Source organism: Mytilus edulis, chromosome 9 (genome assembly GCF_963676685.1).
Source record: "Mytilus edulis chromosome 9, xbMytEdul2.2, whole genome shotgun sequence".
Classification (NCBI taxonomy): Eukaryota; Metazoa; Mollusca; class Bivalvia; order Mytilida; family Mytilidae; genus Mytilus; species Mytilus edulis.
In genome coordinates, this window is record NC_092352.1 from 44,932,540 (window position 1) to 44,949,735 (window position 17,196).

The following is a 17,196-nucleotide window of genomic DNA, read 5'->3' on the forward strand; positions in this document are numbered from 1 at the left end:
GCAGCCAGTGTGTCTAGACAGAATTGATTTCGTGTTTTTTCCAATCTCTGCATACAAAGCCTTTTGAAAATATGTTGTTCTTGGAACATTTTAATTCGTGGTTGACCTGTACCAACGAAACCCACAAAAATTGGTTTCCAACGAATAATAATGAAGCCACAATACTATGTCTCAAATAAATTAACTTGATGCTTGCATGGTCACTAAAAAACTGCCTTATTTTACATAGATTTCTACTGAATGTTAATTATTTCCAGAAAATTTTTTTTTTTTTTAAAAGCTATCAATATGAATGAAAAGGGATATAGGTAGTACATCTTAGATAAAGAAACCAACAGAACAGGAATATCCTAAAAAGACTTCTTTTCAAGAAAACCTATACAATTGTGCTTGAACTGTTTATAGCTTTACAAGAAAGGTCATTGTTTAAGGCTGTAGACCGACTTGAAGGTTTTTAAATCCTTGTCCTTTTTGCTTCGTCTCTGATGGATATTTGTCCCTTTTTTAGCTCACCTGGCCAAAAGGGCCAATGAGCTTTTCTCATCACTTGGCGTCCCGCGGCGTCGTTAACTTTTACAAAAATCTTCTCCTCTGAAACTACTTGGCCACAATCATCATTGAGGTATCTAGTTTAAAAAATGTGTGGCCTGACCTGGTTAAGCAACCAAGATGGCCGCCATGGCTAAAAATAGAACATAGGGGTAAAATGTAGATTTTTGCCTATAACTTTGAAACCAAAGCATTTAGAGCTGACATGGGTTGAAATTGTTTATCAAGTGAAGATCTATCTGCCCTGAAATTTTCAGATGAATCGGACAACCGGTTGTTGGGTTGCTGCCCCTGAATTGGTAATTTTAAGGAAATTTTGCTGTTTTTGGTTATATCTTGAATATTATTATAGATAGAGATAAACTGTGAACAGCAATAATGTTCAGCAAAGTAAGATCCACAAATAAGTCAGCATGACCAAAATGGTCAGTTGACCCCTTAAGGATTTATTGCACTTTATAGTCATTTTTTACCAATTTTTTGTAAATTTTTGTTAACTTTTACAAAAATCTTCTCTGAAACTACTGGGCCAAACTTAACCAAACTTGGCCACAATTATCATTGGTGTATCTAGTTTAAAAAATGTGTCTGGTGACCTGGCCAATCAACCAAGATGGCCACCATGGCTAAAAATAGAACATAGAGGTAAAATGTAGATTTTTGCTTATAACTCTGAAGCCAAAGCATTTAGAGCAAATCTGACCGGGGCAAAAGTGTTAATCAAGTCAAGTTCTATCTGCCCTGAAATTTTCAGATGAATCGGACAACTGGTTGTTGGGTTGCTGCCCCTGAATTGGTAATTTTAAGGAAATTTTGCTGTTTTTGGTTATATCTTGAATATTATTATAGATAGAGATAAACTGTGAACAGCAATAATGTTCAGCAAAGTAAGATCTACAAATAAGTCCGCATGACCAAAATGGTCAGTTGACCCCTTAAGGAGTTATTGGACTTTATAGTAATTTTTTACCAATTTTTCGTAAATTTTTGTAATCTTTTACAAAAATCTTCTCCTCTGAAACTACAGGGTCAATCTTAACCAAACTTAGCCACAATCATTATTAGAGTATCCAATTTAAAAAAAATTGTCCAGTGACCTGGCCAACCAACAAAGATGGCCGCCTTGGCTAAAAATAGAACATAGGGGTAAAATGTAGATTTTGGCTTATAACTCTGAAACTAAAGCATTTAGAGCAAATCTGACATGGGTTTGATAGTTTGTCAAGTCAATATCTATCTGCCCTGACATTTTCAGATGAATTGGACAACTGGTTGTTGGGTTGCTGCCCCCAATTGGTAATTTTAAAAGAAATTTTGCCGTTTTTGCTTATTATCTTGAATACTATTATAGATAAAGATAAACTGTACACAGCAATAATGTTCAGCAAAGTAAGATCTAAAATTAAGTCAACATGACCAAAATGGTCAGTTGACCCCTTAAGGAGTTATTGCCCTTTATAGTAATTTTTTAACAATTTTCATAAGTTTGGTAAAATTTTAAAGGGCCAAGTTTATTATAGATAGAGAAAATTGTAAGTAGCAAGAATGTTCAGTAAAGTAAGATCAACAAACACATCACCATCACCAAAACACCATTTTGTCATGAATCCATCTTCATCCTTTGTTTAATATGCACATAGACCAAGATGAGCGACACAGACTCTAGAGACTCTAGTTAATTTTTGTATCCATTGCCTTTATTTATGGTTAAATGAGAAAGTAGTGTATTATTTCTCTGCAAAGCATGCCAGACACCTCCCAGAGTTGACAGTTTAATAAGTGGGTGTCATGGTAAACCTCAGTTGTTTATAAATACCAACCAAATTGATTTGTTTTTAAAATAAGGAATTAAAAAAATCTAATCCAACAAATTAGTACAAGTTTAAATGTCCTTTAAATGCACGATAAGCTGGTACGCTTAACCTGAAAGCTGTGAGGGTATCCACATAGTTAGGATTTTAGTTGGTAATTGATTTGCTTGTGATATATGTAACTGGAGATTAATCTTACAAGGGCAAAACATTCAGAGCTTCAAGTAGAACTTGATATATGTTCACAGATCCCTTGATAAAAAACATCAATTTATAACAATTATGATTGTTTTATTTTAGTATTAAAAACTTTGTAAACTATCCATAAACAGCTGCCAAAGGTAACAGTCAATGTTCCTATGACAACTAATACTGTATGGTTTGTATTTCCTACTGGTACCTCCACTCGTAATTCATTCACATTCTGGAAAAAATATCAAAATCAATATATCAAATTATTGCTTGAATAGATATACAGTAACTAGCAGACATTAGAACTTTAACTCAACACTTTCTTTGACAAAAATTCCTGAACTAACTACATACAATTATTATATAAAACAACAAAACCCTCAGTGTGTTTGCATCTAATACATAACAGGAGAGCGTGGTTCTTATGAGAAAAGCACATCATCTCCTCTAGGACCTCTGTGCTAAAAGGAAGCAGTCTACCGACTTAGCTACAGATGAATTTCCTTTATAGCTAAATTATACCAAAGTATTCCCAAAATAAAATTCCATTTACATGGCTACTAAGCTATAATTCACTTACTGAATTATATTTAATCAGGTTCCATTCACAAAGAATGTCTTCTTTAGGTGAGCATGGTATTTGTTCTGTCCTCAAGATTTCTCCAATATAATCTGAAATGAACAGGTGTTCATATCATAAAATTTAACAAATTACTTACTGTATAAATATTTCTAAAAGCCATCTTTTATACTTATATTAAAAACTTGCTAACTTTTTACTATTTTTGTAAGACAAACATGCACTTATGCTTTAGGACAGAAAGCAAGTATGCTAGCTAGCTAGAGCCTAAAGGGCTTAAGTTGACAAGAGTTGGCAGGTTTTATTCATTGGGATTTAATTATTTTTTGATAGTGGTGCAAGTTGGTTAGCCTAAAATCATTGGGATTAATCCACATTTTATAAGTGGGGTGGCTTGGTAGACAAATTTCACAGGATTTAACTTTTTCATTGGTAGGGTGTGCTTGCAGGCCTATATTCAGTGTGATTTAAACTCTTTTCATAAGTGGGTTGTGTCTCTAGAAAGTTGGGGCAAGTTGGTTGGGGGTGAAGGCAATGGGGCGAGACGTCCTGGATATTTTCAGAAAGTTTTGTACATGTGTATTAAATTATTGTAACCTCAATGTATTTAAAATAAACTTACTTGCATTCTTGCATTGTATCAGCACTCCAGGATTCATAATACTAAAATTTCTATAATCTGTAGCAGGTAAATGGTATCTTAGATGTATTGGAAGTGTCACATTACTTATAACACTATCAGAATTAATATGTAACTCAGTATAAATAAGTATGCTGTAGATACTAAAGGTATTTTCCTGGAATTCTGGTTTCTCTATATCTAATATTGGGGAAACATACTGAAAATACAGTTAAAGTTTATTTGTCAGTGGCTTATTCATGTTTTCAATTTTAAAAATGAATGCTGAACAGAATGCTTTATTCAAAATAATTATTCTAAAATACTGTAGCTTATCATATGTTATTATATGCCATAGATATGTTTTAATAGTTGCATCCATGATCCTGTTCTCTGAATTGAATATACCAAATTATACTTATCAACAGGTGTGTACTTTAATGAGTTACAGGGTGGGTGCCATGTGTTGAGCAGGATCTTCTTACCCTTCTACAATGATTTTGCGTTTCTAAAATATCGTGTCACTGAAGTCTTAACAAAATTCAAAGATTTAAAAATACTAGATTCAAATAAACATAGCTGCCATCTGACATGAGTAAAAGTTTTCATTACCAATTCCAATATTTTCAATTCAATTCAATTCAATACTAATTGGAAAGAGCACATTAGAGGCGTGATTCATATACAGAGGATAATATATTTAAACCACATATAAATGAAATATAGATGTATGTAACAAGAAGTTATAAGTAAATTTTATGGAAACCATAACATTCTAAGTATATTATATGGATATCATAACATCCAAAAGCCATAATGATACTATACACATATACATCATGATTATTCAACAATAGTTAGACAAAATAACATGTGAACTAATAAAGCATGAAGGTTTCTTTGTCTGAGAAATTATTGTTGTTTTCTTCATGAACGAAGTCTTTCAAAATGGCCTGATCTATTTATTGTTGGATATACTGATACTATTTTCTGCAAAATAAACCTGTTTTAATTATGAATAAACCATAAATGATGGAAAAATAATGAATTATCTCCCTTTACCAAATTATAAACATTTTTACAATGTTATTAAACCAATTTAATCTGTTTAAAAGTTTTATGGGATATTAAATACAAAGACATCATACAGTGAACAAAATTTAAAATCTACAATATTTGTAGGCAAAACAAATATCTACTATTTCCTTGTCTTATACATTTGTAGAATTGAAAATCTGAAATTTTCCATGTTTTAAACCACTCTGAAATGACTTGAAATATTACTTACATCAAAACCCAGATGTTTACTGACAGATTTCAGCTGGAATGTGTCAACATAAGTACTGCTAGGAAGGAGTTCTTTATACAGACAATGGCACTGCATACCCTCTCTTTTAGTAAATAAAGACAACGGTATTTCAACTATGGTCTGTAATTCTCTGAAATGGTCAAAATAAATAGAGATATTGTAAAGAAGAAAATATTTCAAATTTTCTTAAATTCATTAGTTTGTTCATTTTCTAAATGCAACCATGATGTAGACATCTAATTTCCACCTGCTTATCTGCTTTAACTTCCATGATAGCTGCTAATTTCTGGATAGTTTTGCATGCAATAAATAGGCAAGATGTCTGCTATTTTGCTTGCTTAAAACTGCTACTTTAAAATTTTTGAAAGGCTGTTTGCAAGAATTGTTAGATAAGGCTATATGATAAACAGATTTTATGATTCTTAGAACATACCATTATATTCATTCACCACAAATGTTTTCATTTTGACTTGAAATAATACACCAAGGCAGAATATCATGGTGCCTGTACTACGTCAGGAACCTGTAATTCACTGTTTGACATTTTCCCACTTGTCTGCTTTATTTGTTTGACCCTTTGTTTGTCTTTAAGCATAAATGAGGTTGTTGGTTTTTTCTTTTGAAATGTTTCACATATTATGATGCAGTGCTTTTTACATGTTTTATAGTTGACTATATATGATTTTTTTTCTCTCATTGTTGAAGGTTGTGTAGTGATATATAGTTGTATACATCCTCCTCCTTTGGTCTCTAGTTGATAATTGTCTTATTAGCAATCATACCACATCTTATTTTTATAAGAATTCAGCATTATAATGTATCACTGCAATAAAGAGTTTCTACTATACATTCTAGACAAGATGATATTCTATATATAGTGGAGAAGGTGAATGGCGATCATCTAACTTTACTTTGCTCAAATTTGTATCATACTACCTGTGGAATCCATCTTTTAATAATTTCCTCTGTAAAGTTGGTAGTTGTAATGAAAGACTTGTTTCAAAGAAAACCAATAGAAATATAACCAATAAGCTCTCTAGAGTTGTAAACATCTTTTTTCAATTTTATTCTGCATCTCTGTTCATTGTTCTGAAAAACAGAACTACCACTCATTAACTGCATTAACCACATATTTTTATTGGTAGGTCTTTTCACCACTGAACACAGCAGAACACCACCGAACACATTAAAATACCATCTAACACACCTAAATATAATTGTTTTCATCTTTATTATATATTTTGACAGACCTTCTGAAAGAGGAGGATATGTTTATACATAAATTTACAAATCAATAAGCAATGATAACAAGAGAACCAAACAGAACAGCTAGTCTTGCAAGGCTGTTGTCAGGACAGTACACTTTCAAGTCTATCATTTTTCAAATATAATTATTGTGATAATTTCACTTTAAATAAAATGTTTTAACTTATTTATTTCTAATAATGGAAAAGTAAAGATTATAAGATAATATACAACAATATTCAATGTACAGACAATGTAAATCCGAAAAAAATTTGCTGAATCTGGAGCGCTTTTCAGTTTTATCTTAATTCTCAACTTTACATAAAAATGTGAAAAACATCAGAATAGGATTATATTTTATGTAATTTAATTGACTTTATAGTTTTATTGTGTAATATGACTGTTTTTCTTTTAGGGTTAGTGGTCTTTTTGTATGTTTTGTGGTGTTTGGAATTTTTTGGTGTTGAAAAGACTGACCCTAATTTTATTTATAATTTCCATAGGTTGCAAAGGTTTATTTTGTGCCATTTAGTAGGAAGTATATGCCAGTTTATTTTACATACTTTCATATGTGCCTTTTGTATACCTTTATACCTTTATCTTCGGCTTCTACTGACCCCTCATCTTGGATTGTGGAATATGATTTCTCATCTCATAATAATATATTTATATATAATATATTAAACTTATCAACAAATACTTATTTAGGTGTGCGCAGCTGAAACACTTAAGACGAACATATGAATTTATATAGGTTCCAATTTTCACCTTTTAATGCAGACTTAAAATTATTCAGAGTCTTTGCCGTCACCGTTAAATCTGACAGGTAACAATTATTCCACTGATCCACTACTCTAATTGAAAAAGTATTTAGTCTATGTGTGGTTTTACACTGTTTTTTTTAAAGTTTTAATGAGTGTCTGTGACCTCTAGTATTATTAGATGGTGCTAAAGTAAATAGGCTCATCCAGTTGATGTCATCTATACCATGCAACACTTTGTAGACTTGTTTCATATCATTCCTATCCCTACAATATTCCAAGGTTGGCAAACCCAATGAACGTAGCCCGTCTTCATAATTAAGATGACAAATATTTTTTTCCAGTTTCGTCATTGTGACCCTTCTTTGTACAGATTCCAGTTTGCTGAAGTCGTTTTTAAGATATGGTGACCAGACACATGTCGCTTATTCTAGCAGTGGACGCACTATTTATTGATAAATAGTAAGAAACATATCTTTATCCATGTACTAAGAACTGGTTTTTACAACAACAAAAATGTATCACAACAAAAATGTATTACTTGAAATGTTCCCCTCATAAAAGGGATAGTCGTTACATCGAGGGGCTTCCCCTCATTTGAGGAATTGTTCCCAACCTGTATACACTGGTATAATACTCCTAGAATAAGACTAGTATATTTTTGGCAGATCTTAACGTATATCCTACTCACAATAATCCTTAATTCCCCTGACTGAACCACGTTCTATGTAATAATTTGTGTTTAACAATGATCCTGACAGTCCGCTGGTTATTCGAAGACTGAGAATAAGTCATATATAAGCTTAAAATCTTAGTTTGTTATAATGGGCGGACACTTGCACCAAATCGAAAGTGAAAGTAGCGCTCCGCAGAAACTGCAATTTAGACCAATGAGAAAAATTCTTACATCGTGATCTAGGCGTTGTGCTGTCAACTTTCACAAAACAGAAAAGTGTAGAAACTGAAATTATGTGTATGTAAACGGATTAATAAAAGATGGGAGGACTGTTTTCTTCAAAGGGAAAAGATAAAAAGACAGAATCAAGAGTTACAGAACAAGACAAAGCAGTATTGGTAAATCAGCTAACAAAAAATAAGAAAAATACAATGAAGATGACTGCCAAATATTTTCAGTAAATTGTTCCAAACAATTATGTTTAAATTTTGCTATTTTAAGTTTGTTACAAAGTTTCTTTGTACTTCTACCTAATAAATGAACCAGATATAGTTACTAGAAACATCAAATGATCAAAATGAAAAGACTTGTCTTATAGGTTTGTAATAACATAAGTACTACGAAGGGTGCCAAATGTGACGCAGGAACTGGTTATCAATACCCTTCCAGAACACCCGAGATCACCCGCTGTTTTGTGTGCTATTGTTTATCTATTGGTCTTTTTTAGTTTAAGCCATGGCTTTGTTTGGTTTTTTTTATCGACATATGAGTTTGAATGTCCCTCTTCCCATAAGCATGATAAGGAATGAAACCATTGATTCATTAAATTCTACAACTTCAAGCATTTATAGCTATAATGTCTTAAGTTTGATTAAAGTGGTAGTCATTTCATCTCAAAACTATACCTTATTCTAGTATCTTGTGTTAAAAAAAATCAACATACCTTTGTTTGCATATTAGACAAAAATGTTAGCATGGTTAGAGCACACCCATTCCCCAAGTACATAAGAAGGCTTGCGGGTACAAAAATTTCAGTGAAAAATTAAACATTTGTTTTTTTTATTACAAATTTTATCTTTTACTCTATTAGTTATTACTTTATGATAAGGTACAAAAATCAACCAAAAAAATTGATTTGGTTTGGCTCCAGATGACTTTTAAAATGTTTATATCATTGAAAAAGCTCCAAATTATCTCCCTTTGGTACAAAAATGCCATTTTTTGGCATTAAAATTGAAATATCTTTTTTAAGTCATTGGTGACCTATATTTTTTAATATTAATTCGTATATTTTAACAAATTTGATTTGTTTAGGGATAGTCACATGTTAAACTATATTTTAGATAGAGAGAAAACGGTAGACAGCAAAAAGCATATTGCACAGTTATTTTTAGAATATCTAAAAAACGATATACTTTGTGATGTCATGTATTGAATTTCAGGATATTGTTAAACGATCTTAAACGTTTTAAAACAAATGATATCTGTGATCGATTATATGACGAAAAAACTCTTTTAATACATAAGATGACAAACAAACAAAAAAAAAGCAATTGAAATAACAACTATTATCGCTATTTTGTGCATTTTTCTTTTGATCTTTTTTTGTGATAATTTTCATATCATGCTTCTCGCTTGAGATGGAATAATTATCGCTAGAAACTAAGGAGGCCACGTGGCGTTGCTAACGAAATTGACATGAAATTGACAATGTCGTCATAGGTAAAATAGCGATAAACAGATTATCATTGGTCATCTCAACTCGATTGCTTTTCTCACTTTCGCTGTACCAGCTCAAGCGAGAAAATCAATCTCGTTGAGATGATCAACGATAATCTATAAATATTTTGTTATTGTCAAGGAGACAATATGATATAGATCTATAAAATTCCAACAAAATCAAATGACAATTTTGATACAAATAAAATATAGTGGGAAATTATTAATATAACAAATATAGCCTTTGTATGAGGTCAATACAGGATATATTGACCCATAGAAGTATATCAACCTTGGACTTTATCCTCAGTGAATATACTTCTTTCAGGTCAATATATCCTTGTATCTACCTCATACAAAGGATATATTTGTATATTATTGTTTTCAATTAAGCTGTACATAACACGAAAATATATAATTGTTAAATTTAAGCTATGTAATTAAGTTCTTTTTTTATTTCAATATTACCTCTACAGTACACACAGAGAGGATGTAATCTCATACTCCCAACACTGATTCTGGTGTAACGCAGTGTCACACTGTGAAACACAGATTTCTCTCCCAAATAAACACCAAGTAATTACTCCCATCTGGAAGGGTTTTATGACCTGTTGATTGCAGGTAAAAGTAATAAAAATCAACAAAGCATGACTGCATGGTCTGTATATATAAGTTCAACAGAAAAAAAGGACATTAACAAAATTGTATGTTTCTTTCGGAGGCAAATTGTGAGCTTTAATTTGAGCAGTTTTTTCCTAAAAAATTGTTTAAAATACCAATATATCACTTTTGTCTTAACACGTTTTGCCTGGACAGAAGCCAAATATGTCAAATATTGAACCAGTCTACAATTGACAAAGGGAAGTAACTTGTGTTAAAAGTGTGTGAAATTATAATCAAATCTGTAATTGGCAGACTAACTTTTGTAAGTTACATGTACATGTATTTAAGACAATTCATTTTAAAATTCACATTCACCAAATCATGTCATACTGGTAAATATCATATAGACATATTATAGATGTACAATTGGATTATGTTAGTATATGTAGTAAACCATACACAGTAGTACATGTAGTAGTTTATTTTTCATTTTCCAGCAATTAAAGCAACAAAGGGACAAACTAAAGCAATACCAAAAGAAGATCAATGTACAGATAGAAAAAGATAGAAATGTTGCTAAACAGCTGTTGCATGATGGGAGAAAAGAGTAAGTATCATACGTAAAATATGATATAAATATGCATATTTTATGAACTATGTTATGAATTTGCATATTTTATGAACTATGTTGCAAAAATAGAAACATTTACAGTTTAATATACAGTCAATAATGCACTCTGTAAAGTACATGCACATGTAAATTTGTGTCAATTTTTTTTTAACTTTAACAGTACATACAGTACTTGTTTTTTTATATGAAGGAAGGAAGGTGCCATGTTAATTACTGTTTACCAATAGATACATTATATTTAATGGTACATTTTATTGACATAATGTTTTGAGATATTTGTGTAACAATCTTTCCTTTCATTTTCTTTTCACAGTAAAGCTAAGTTAATGTTGAGGAAGAAGAAGTTCCAGGAGTCATTACTGGAGAAGACTGATGGACAGTTAGATAACATAGACAGAATGGTATAACTAGCAAAAATAATTTCAGAAATAACTCATGTTTTTTGTCTCTCAACTCGAGGCAAGATCTTAAGGAAACATAATTAGTATATATGTTTTGTTAACAGTAACTTTAAATCAGTAATACGATTAAGTTTTACGATTTACTTTATTATTTCATTTTTGTTCTTATATTGTGTAGACCTACATCTGAATGTGCAATCTCCATTGTGCAAGGCTTTGACATCTTCTATATATATGTGTAGGGTACTATAGATAAGGTCTTCCAACATAAACTTAAACTACTGGTTTACCGGTTAATCGGTCGAACAATTATCTGAGTAACTGGTTACGTCAAGTGTACGATTTGACAACATTAGTTTAATTGCAAGTAAGGATTGACAAATTCATGTATGTATTGCATTTTACAGGTGACTGATTTAGAATTTGCTCAAGTAGAAAGCCAGGTTGTGCAAGGACTTAAAGTTGGTAATGAATCCCTCAAGAAATTACATCAGGTATGTATTAAATATACACTAGTACATGTTTGTATTATGAAATATTTTATGGAAACTGGTTAATATATAAAATGATAACTTAAATTTGCAGTTTTAGTCTAGTATAATTTTAATATAGTAAGAATGCTTAACAATACATCCTTTATGACATATATTGTTTAAAACAGACAGATTAGAGATTTTTTATTAAAGGATAAAATCATGGTTACACAAAGTTTATGCAAAATTATTCAAAAACTGGATATTATAAGTGCTCTTGCAGTACTATAAAAAATTGTTTACTCAATGTCGAAGAAAGAAAAAGAAGAACAAAATTCCTTTTATGAAAAATAAAGGTTTTTGATATTATTAAGATCATCATATTTTCTTGTTAATTTCTAACCAATATTTGGTTGTACAACTTTAATACTGCATGTAGATGTGTTGTTTTGTCATTTTGATTGCAATTAAAAAGTAAAATCACAAATATAGTGAACTCAGAGGAAAATTCTCAACGGAAAGTCCCGAATCAAATGTTAAAATCAAAAGCTCAAACAGATCAAACGAATGAATAATAAATGTTCCTAACTTGGTTCATAACTAGCTAAACCTCTCACTTGTATGACAGTTGCGTAAAACAGTCTGCACCAAAAACTACTAGTCCGAAGACCAATATTCTGACATTTTTCTTATTTGGCCTCAAATGAAATTTTACTAGTCTGGGGCATCGGACTAGTGGCCAACCGTGCAGACTGGTAAAATTCCATAATATTGACAATGATGTGTGAACAAAACAAACAGACATAATAGGTAAAAATGTCAAATATATGCTGTATGTTAACATTTGACACTCAATACAGTTTTATACCTTTTACATATACATATGTATGTCATCACTAAAATACTATGTCTTCAATAATATACCATGTCATCACAAAAAACTATGTCATCACAAATATACCGTGTTATCTTAAAAATACTATGTCATCACAAGTCTACCATGTAACATACTATGAATTTTATTTAGCTGTTGTCACTAGAAGATGTTGAAAAGATAATGGATGAAACCAGAGAAGGAATAGAATACCAACAAGTGAGTTCTGTTTTTATTATAGATGGGATAATGATATCATGGGTGTGCAATAATGTGCCATGCTCTATGGTAGATTTATATGAATTGTAGAGTTATACATTTTCATAAGAAAATTGGCTATTATATCATATGTCAATTATAAGTCAGTTTAAAGCTTTTGTTTAACCTTAATCTAACTTAACTCATGATTTTATTCAAAGCCTAGATGTAAAATTTGGAAATATTGCTACCTAAAGTTTAGTTATTTAAATTTTAATTTAATTATACAACATATTTAGTATCTTACTAGTACTGCTTAAAGGGTTTGAAAAATCGATGATATTAAGGTTTCTCCAAGGATTTTCTTAAAGAAACTTTTTGAGATATATTCTTATTGTATTGTACCGTACAAAATTGACAATTGAGAGGTACAAACAGATTACACTGGCTTAGCTTCTTGTTATTATGAACAGAACTTTTGTTTTTTTCATTATTAATAAATTTTAAGAAAAGTATATATATTTTAATAGCAGTATTTTCTAATCAATTTAGGAAATAGACGATCTATTATCAGGAGGACTTTCAGCTCAAGATGAAGATGATGTGCTAGCAGAACTTGACGCTATTGTACAGGTAACATTTGAAATTCATATTAAAGACACCCAAAAAAAAATTTACAAATATTTGATCAAACTTAAATCATGAAATATCATGAGTCAAAGGTAAATTTTTTTAACCTTAATGTCTTCTCCTTTAAAACAAATTTCATATTAAAAAAGCTGTTCAAATTACAAAGGTTTGAGATTTTCTTATTATATATATTATTTTTTTTAAATTGTCATATTAAATCAGAAAAACAACTAATAACATACAAATCTTTGACAAAACATGTAGAACCTTTGACAAAACATGTAGAACCTTTGACAAAACATGTAGAACATTTGAAAAAACATGTAGAACCTTTGACAAAACATGTAGAACCTTTGACAAAACATGTAGAACCTTTGACAAAACATGTAGAACCTTTGACAAAACAGCTGATAATTGATAAATGCATTCTAAACATTGGTGAATAAATTTCTTAAGCAGTCAATTAACTTTTTCATACAGATTCCAAAAATATGACTACCCTTTTTCAGGCTGAAGTAACAGATGAACTACCTGATGTACCAGACGATGAACTTCCTGAAGAGAAAAGGAAAGGTATAGAAATGTTAATTCTAATGCAACAACGTTGGTAATGTTCATTTTGATTGGATAACGTCTCTTTCTAACATGGCAACAATTGATGCTATGGGACGTAAGCGCAACGCAGACGGCATATGACAGATTTTAAATACATGTTTTAACGTTGTTTTCTGTCAGTTTCATTAAAATGGAGATAACAATATTGTATTTTAAGCTCCGACTGCATCAATTTGGGATTTGATGGTCGCAAATATCCGTTTACTGTATCCGCTAACGCGTCGCCAGTAAACTTAATTTGCGACCATCAAAGCCCCAATTGATGCCGTCTGAGCATAAAATACAATATGTTTATCTCCTAAGTGATAGCCAGTATTTTCATGTTAATATAATACATAAAAAATCATCAGTCCTTTCGCTGATCATGCTAGTCCAAATTCACTGTCAGAAAAAAAAGATATGGTGAAAACAGTTTTTTGTTAATAAAAAAAAACCCCTACTTTTGAATTCTTATCTGTTTCAGTCATGGAAGAATTTAAAAAAAAAGTACAAATGGGAGATAATTTGTGTCTATTTACATTGCCTGCCTGTCAATGTGGTTTGGCCATGGTATCAATTAAAAAAATGAATCGAAAAATAATAAAAAAAGAGATGTGGTGTAAACGTCAATGAGAGAACTATCCAACTGAGACAAAAGAACAAGGGAAGATAAAATATACAATAAGGAAAGTCTGTATTAACTTAATACTTTTATTTGTAGAGAGAGCCAGGAAAGAGAAAAGACAAGCAGAAGCCCTTGCATCATGACACATGGACAAAGATAGTGTATTGTCTTTAAAACTATTACCTATATAAACAAAAACCATGGAGTAGAACGAAAGATCACTGGTGGTCGCACTGAAAGTTAAAATTACTGCACTAAAGGATATTTTCTAAGTGCTCCTGAAAATGCATAATCAAAGACTTATTTAACCATTTTCATTTTATAATTTGGTGTAAAGGTTTGTCTTTATAACCTGAAACATAAAGTTTCATCTAAAAACTTGTTTTCACTCTATGGTATTTATTACTTGTAGAAAATAATGGTGGAGTTTTGCCTTTTGATTTATCAGAAAAACCTAAACATGAATTGATTTATTTGTTTGTAAATTATGTGAGTTGCATGTTATTTATAAACATTAAATAGTTTATTTAACTTAAGAATTTAAAAAAAAAATTAATTGAATTAATTGAATTATTTGCTATTGTAAAGTAAGGTAGATTATCTCCCTTTATTTATTTTTTTAAATAACAGATTATTTCCCTTTGAATCCTTTGAAGTTATTTTTTGTCATGATAAGATTCCATAATGAAGCAGGAATAACATGAAACAATCAATAAATGGTAACATTTGTTTAAAATAAATATTTTATAAAAAGGCTTTTATGTGGGAGCAAGAACGTACAACTAACATATACATCCTTGGTTGAAGGAATCATAATTGATCATTTTCCATTTGCGGTATTTTAAAGGAAAATACATTATCTAAGTACAAGTTCTAAGACAAGGAAACAGTATCAGAGGTGGAGTTACACCCCCTAACCCTTTGTCAGCTTCATATGCATACACTTTTACAAGCCCAACTCCTAATGTTGCCAATAATTTGATCAAGCTACCTTAAAGGGAGGTAATCTGAAAGAAAAGTTTCTACTTGACAATACTATAATTTCATCCATGTTATTAACATACAATGTAGACAATAGTTTTCTTACATTGATCATCATGTACAATTTTAAATGCAGATATGATAATGTGCAAGTTTCTTATGTTTTCTAATATATGTTGGCATTTTTAGTGGTAATCTTACATATACAAATGTATATACATCTTATTAAAATGTATTTTTTATTGTTTACTTTATTATTTTGAAACCTTCATGACTACAGATAAAAGTAATTCCTTATTAACAAAAACGCATTAGCTTTCAAATTTTGCTTGATTTGCAAATTTTGACATTACTTCCAAGCAAAAATTATGTTTGATTTGCCAGAACCTGTGTGATTATAGATATAGGAAGATGTGGTATGAGTGCCAATGAGACAACTCTCCATCCAAGGCACAATTTATAAAAGTAAACCATTATAGGTTTGTTTGTTATCCGCAATCTCTGATATATTGGGCTTTTATGTTGTGTTGATGTTCTTTGAGTGATCAAATAAATATTTTGATGCGGTTTCCAAATCAAATGCATCATCTAATGTTAAATTGTACTTGTTGATATCACTGTATACTTTATACTTATAGAATAAGAAAGGTGAACTGACAATTATCCATCATACTTTATAGCAATGAAAATCTGATCTATCTAGTTCTACATTTGATACATAAAATCATGTCAGTGTAAAATCAATGTAAACTGTTTTCATTCTTGATCAAATCACAAGCTGAACTAGGGGATATCTTAAACTTAAACTATATAAATCCTTCACATGTTCTTTAGTAGCTAACACATCTACTTTTGCTTGTGTACTTTTAAATTTCATAGGTAGCACTATTTTTGTGAACTACGATATTCAATCAAAATTTTCATTTGATACACATGAAATCTATAGATAAAAAAGGAGTATGAATTGTTTATCTCTTCTGTCATTTCTTTTAAAAATATTTCCAGGCACAAAAAAGCATGAGTTATCTCCTTTAAATCTGTTTGTTTAGGTTATTCTCAAATAACACTGGTCTTTTAGTTTTCTACAGTATTTGTTTAGATGATTCCAGGCACATTTATCCACTAAAAATAGCATGAGTTATCTCCCATAAAATCTGTTTGCTTAGGTCATTTTCGCATTACAATCAGGTGTTGAACACAGTAAATGTCTTGATTTTTGTTGTCTTAAGAATACAGTCTGTTAGGTCAACTTTCTTCATACACATTCTGGGACTAAAGACTGCTATCTTTAGTTAAGTTTTGTAATATAAAGCAGATCTGAATTTTGAAAATCTCTGAGGATGAGTCCAATAGAGATGCATGGATGAGAAATTAAAAAAAAATCAACAATTATTTGGAACTAAGTGTGAATAGGCACAAAAAATGCTTCATTATCAGCTGCACCACAATCTAAAAAATTTGTTTGAAAGCATTGTTCTGTCTGTTGACGTCTTTGGTTGTTCATTATTCTACTTCATGGAACCAACATATTCAGTTCAGAGGAGAAGAACATCAAAGAAGCAACAACCCAAACAAAGAGCAGTAACTGTAAACAGCCTAAGGCCAAGTTTTCATGAGAGGTTACTTTATAAAAGAGTTTTACAGTTTTCTTTGATGAACATGAGTTTAAAAACTTGTAAAATTAACTGCTAATTATAAAGTAAAAAAAATGATAAACTAGCATTC

The 17,196-nt window shown here is 30.6% G+C and overlaps 2 protein-coding genes across 2 annotated transcripts; one reads left to right on the plus strand and one right to left on the minus strand.

Moving 5' to 3' along the window:
* Nucleotides 1–2,630: 2,630 nt before the first annotated feature.
* Nucleotides 2,631–7,887, minus strand: LOC139488456 (phosphatidylinositol-glycan biosynthesis class X protein-like). The gene is made up of 6 exons (XM_071274062.1): nucleotides 7,758–7,887; nucleotides 5,997–6,149; nucleotides 5,040–5,190; nucleotides 3,755–3,971; nucleotides 3,133–3,224; nucleotides 2,631–2,784 (listed from the first exon to the last, which is right to left on the minus strand). Exons 2-6 carry the CDS (start codon nucleotides 6,110–6,112, stop codon nucleotides 2,641–2,643), a joined length of 720 nt encoding a protein of 239 aa, XP_071130163.1. The 5' UTR covers nucleotides 6,113–6,149; nucleotides 7,758–7,887; the 3' UTR covers nucleotides 2,631–2,640.
* A 75-nt stretch (nucleotides 7,888–7,962) lies between these two features.
* On the plus strand, nucleotides 7,963–15,716 carry LOC139488457 (charged multivesicular body protein 6-A-like). The gene is made up of 8 exons (XM_071274064.1): nucleotides 7,963–8,140; nucleotides 10,562–10,671; nucleotides 11,009–11,096; nucleotides 11,504–11,590; nucleotides 12,597–12,662; nucleotides 13,194–13,274; nucleotides 13,781–13,844; nucleotides 14,587–15,716. The coding sequence occupies exons 1-8, from the start codon at nucleotides 8,063–8,065 to the stop codon at nucleotides 14,631–14,633; spliced, it is 621 nt and encodes a 206-aa protein (XP_071130165.1). The 5' UTR covers nucleotides 7,963–8,062; the 3' UTR covers nucleotides 14,634–15,716.
* The last annotated feature ends 1,480 nt before the right edge of the window (nucleotides 15,717–17,196 follow it).

Coding starts and splice junctions, on each gene's coding strand:
- LOC139488457 (XM_071274064.1), top strand. CDS start 8,063: ATGGGAGGACTGTTTTCTTCAAAGGGAAAAGATAAAAAGACAGAATCA. Junction 8,141..10,561: donor AACAAGACAAAGCAGTATTG/GTAAATCAGCTA, acceptor TTCATTTTCCAG/CAATTAAAGCAACAAAGGGA. Junction 13,845..14,586: donor TCCTGAAGAGAAAAGGAAAG/GTATAGAAATGT, acceptor TTTTATTTGTAG/AGAGAGCCAGGAAAGAGAAA.
- LOC139488456 (XM_071274062.1), bottom strand. CDS start 6,112: ATGTTTACAACTCTAGAGAGCTTATTGGTTATATTTCTATTGGTTTTC. Junction 5,191..5,996: donor TTAAAAGATGGATTCCACAG/GTAGTATGATAC, acceptor TGACCATTTCAG/AGAATTACAGACCATAGTTG. Junction 2,785..3,132: donor ACCTGATTAAATATAATTCA/GTAAGTGAATTA, acceptor TATTTTTTCCAG/AATGTGAATGAATTACGAGT.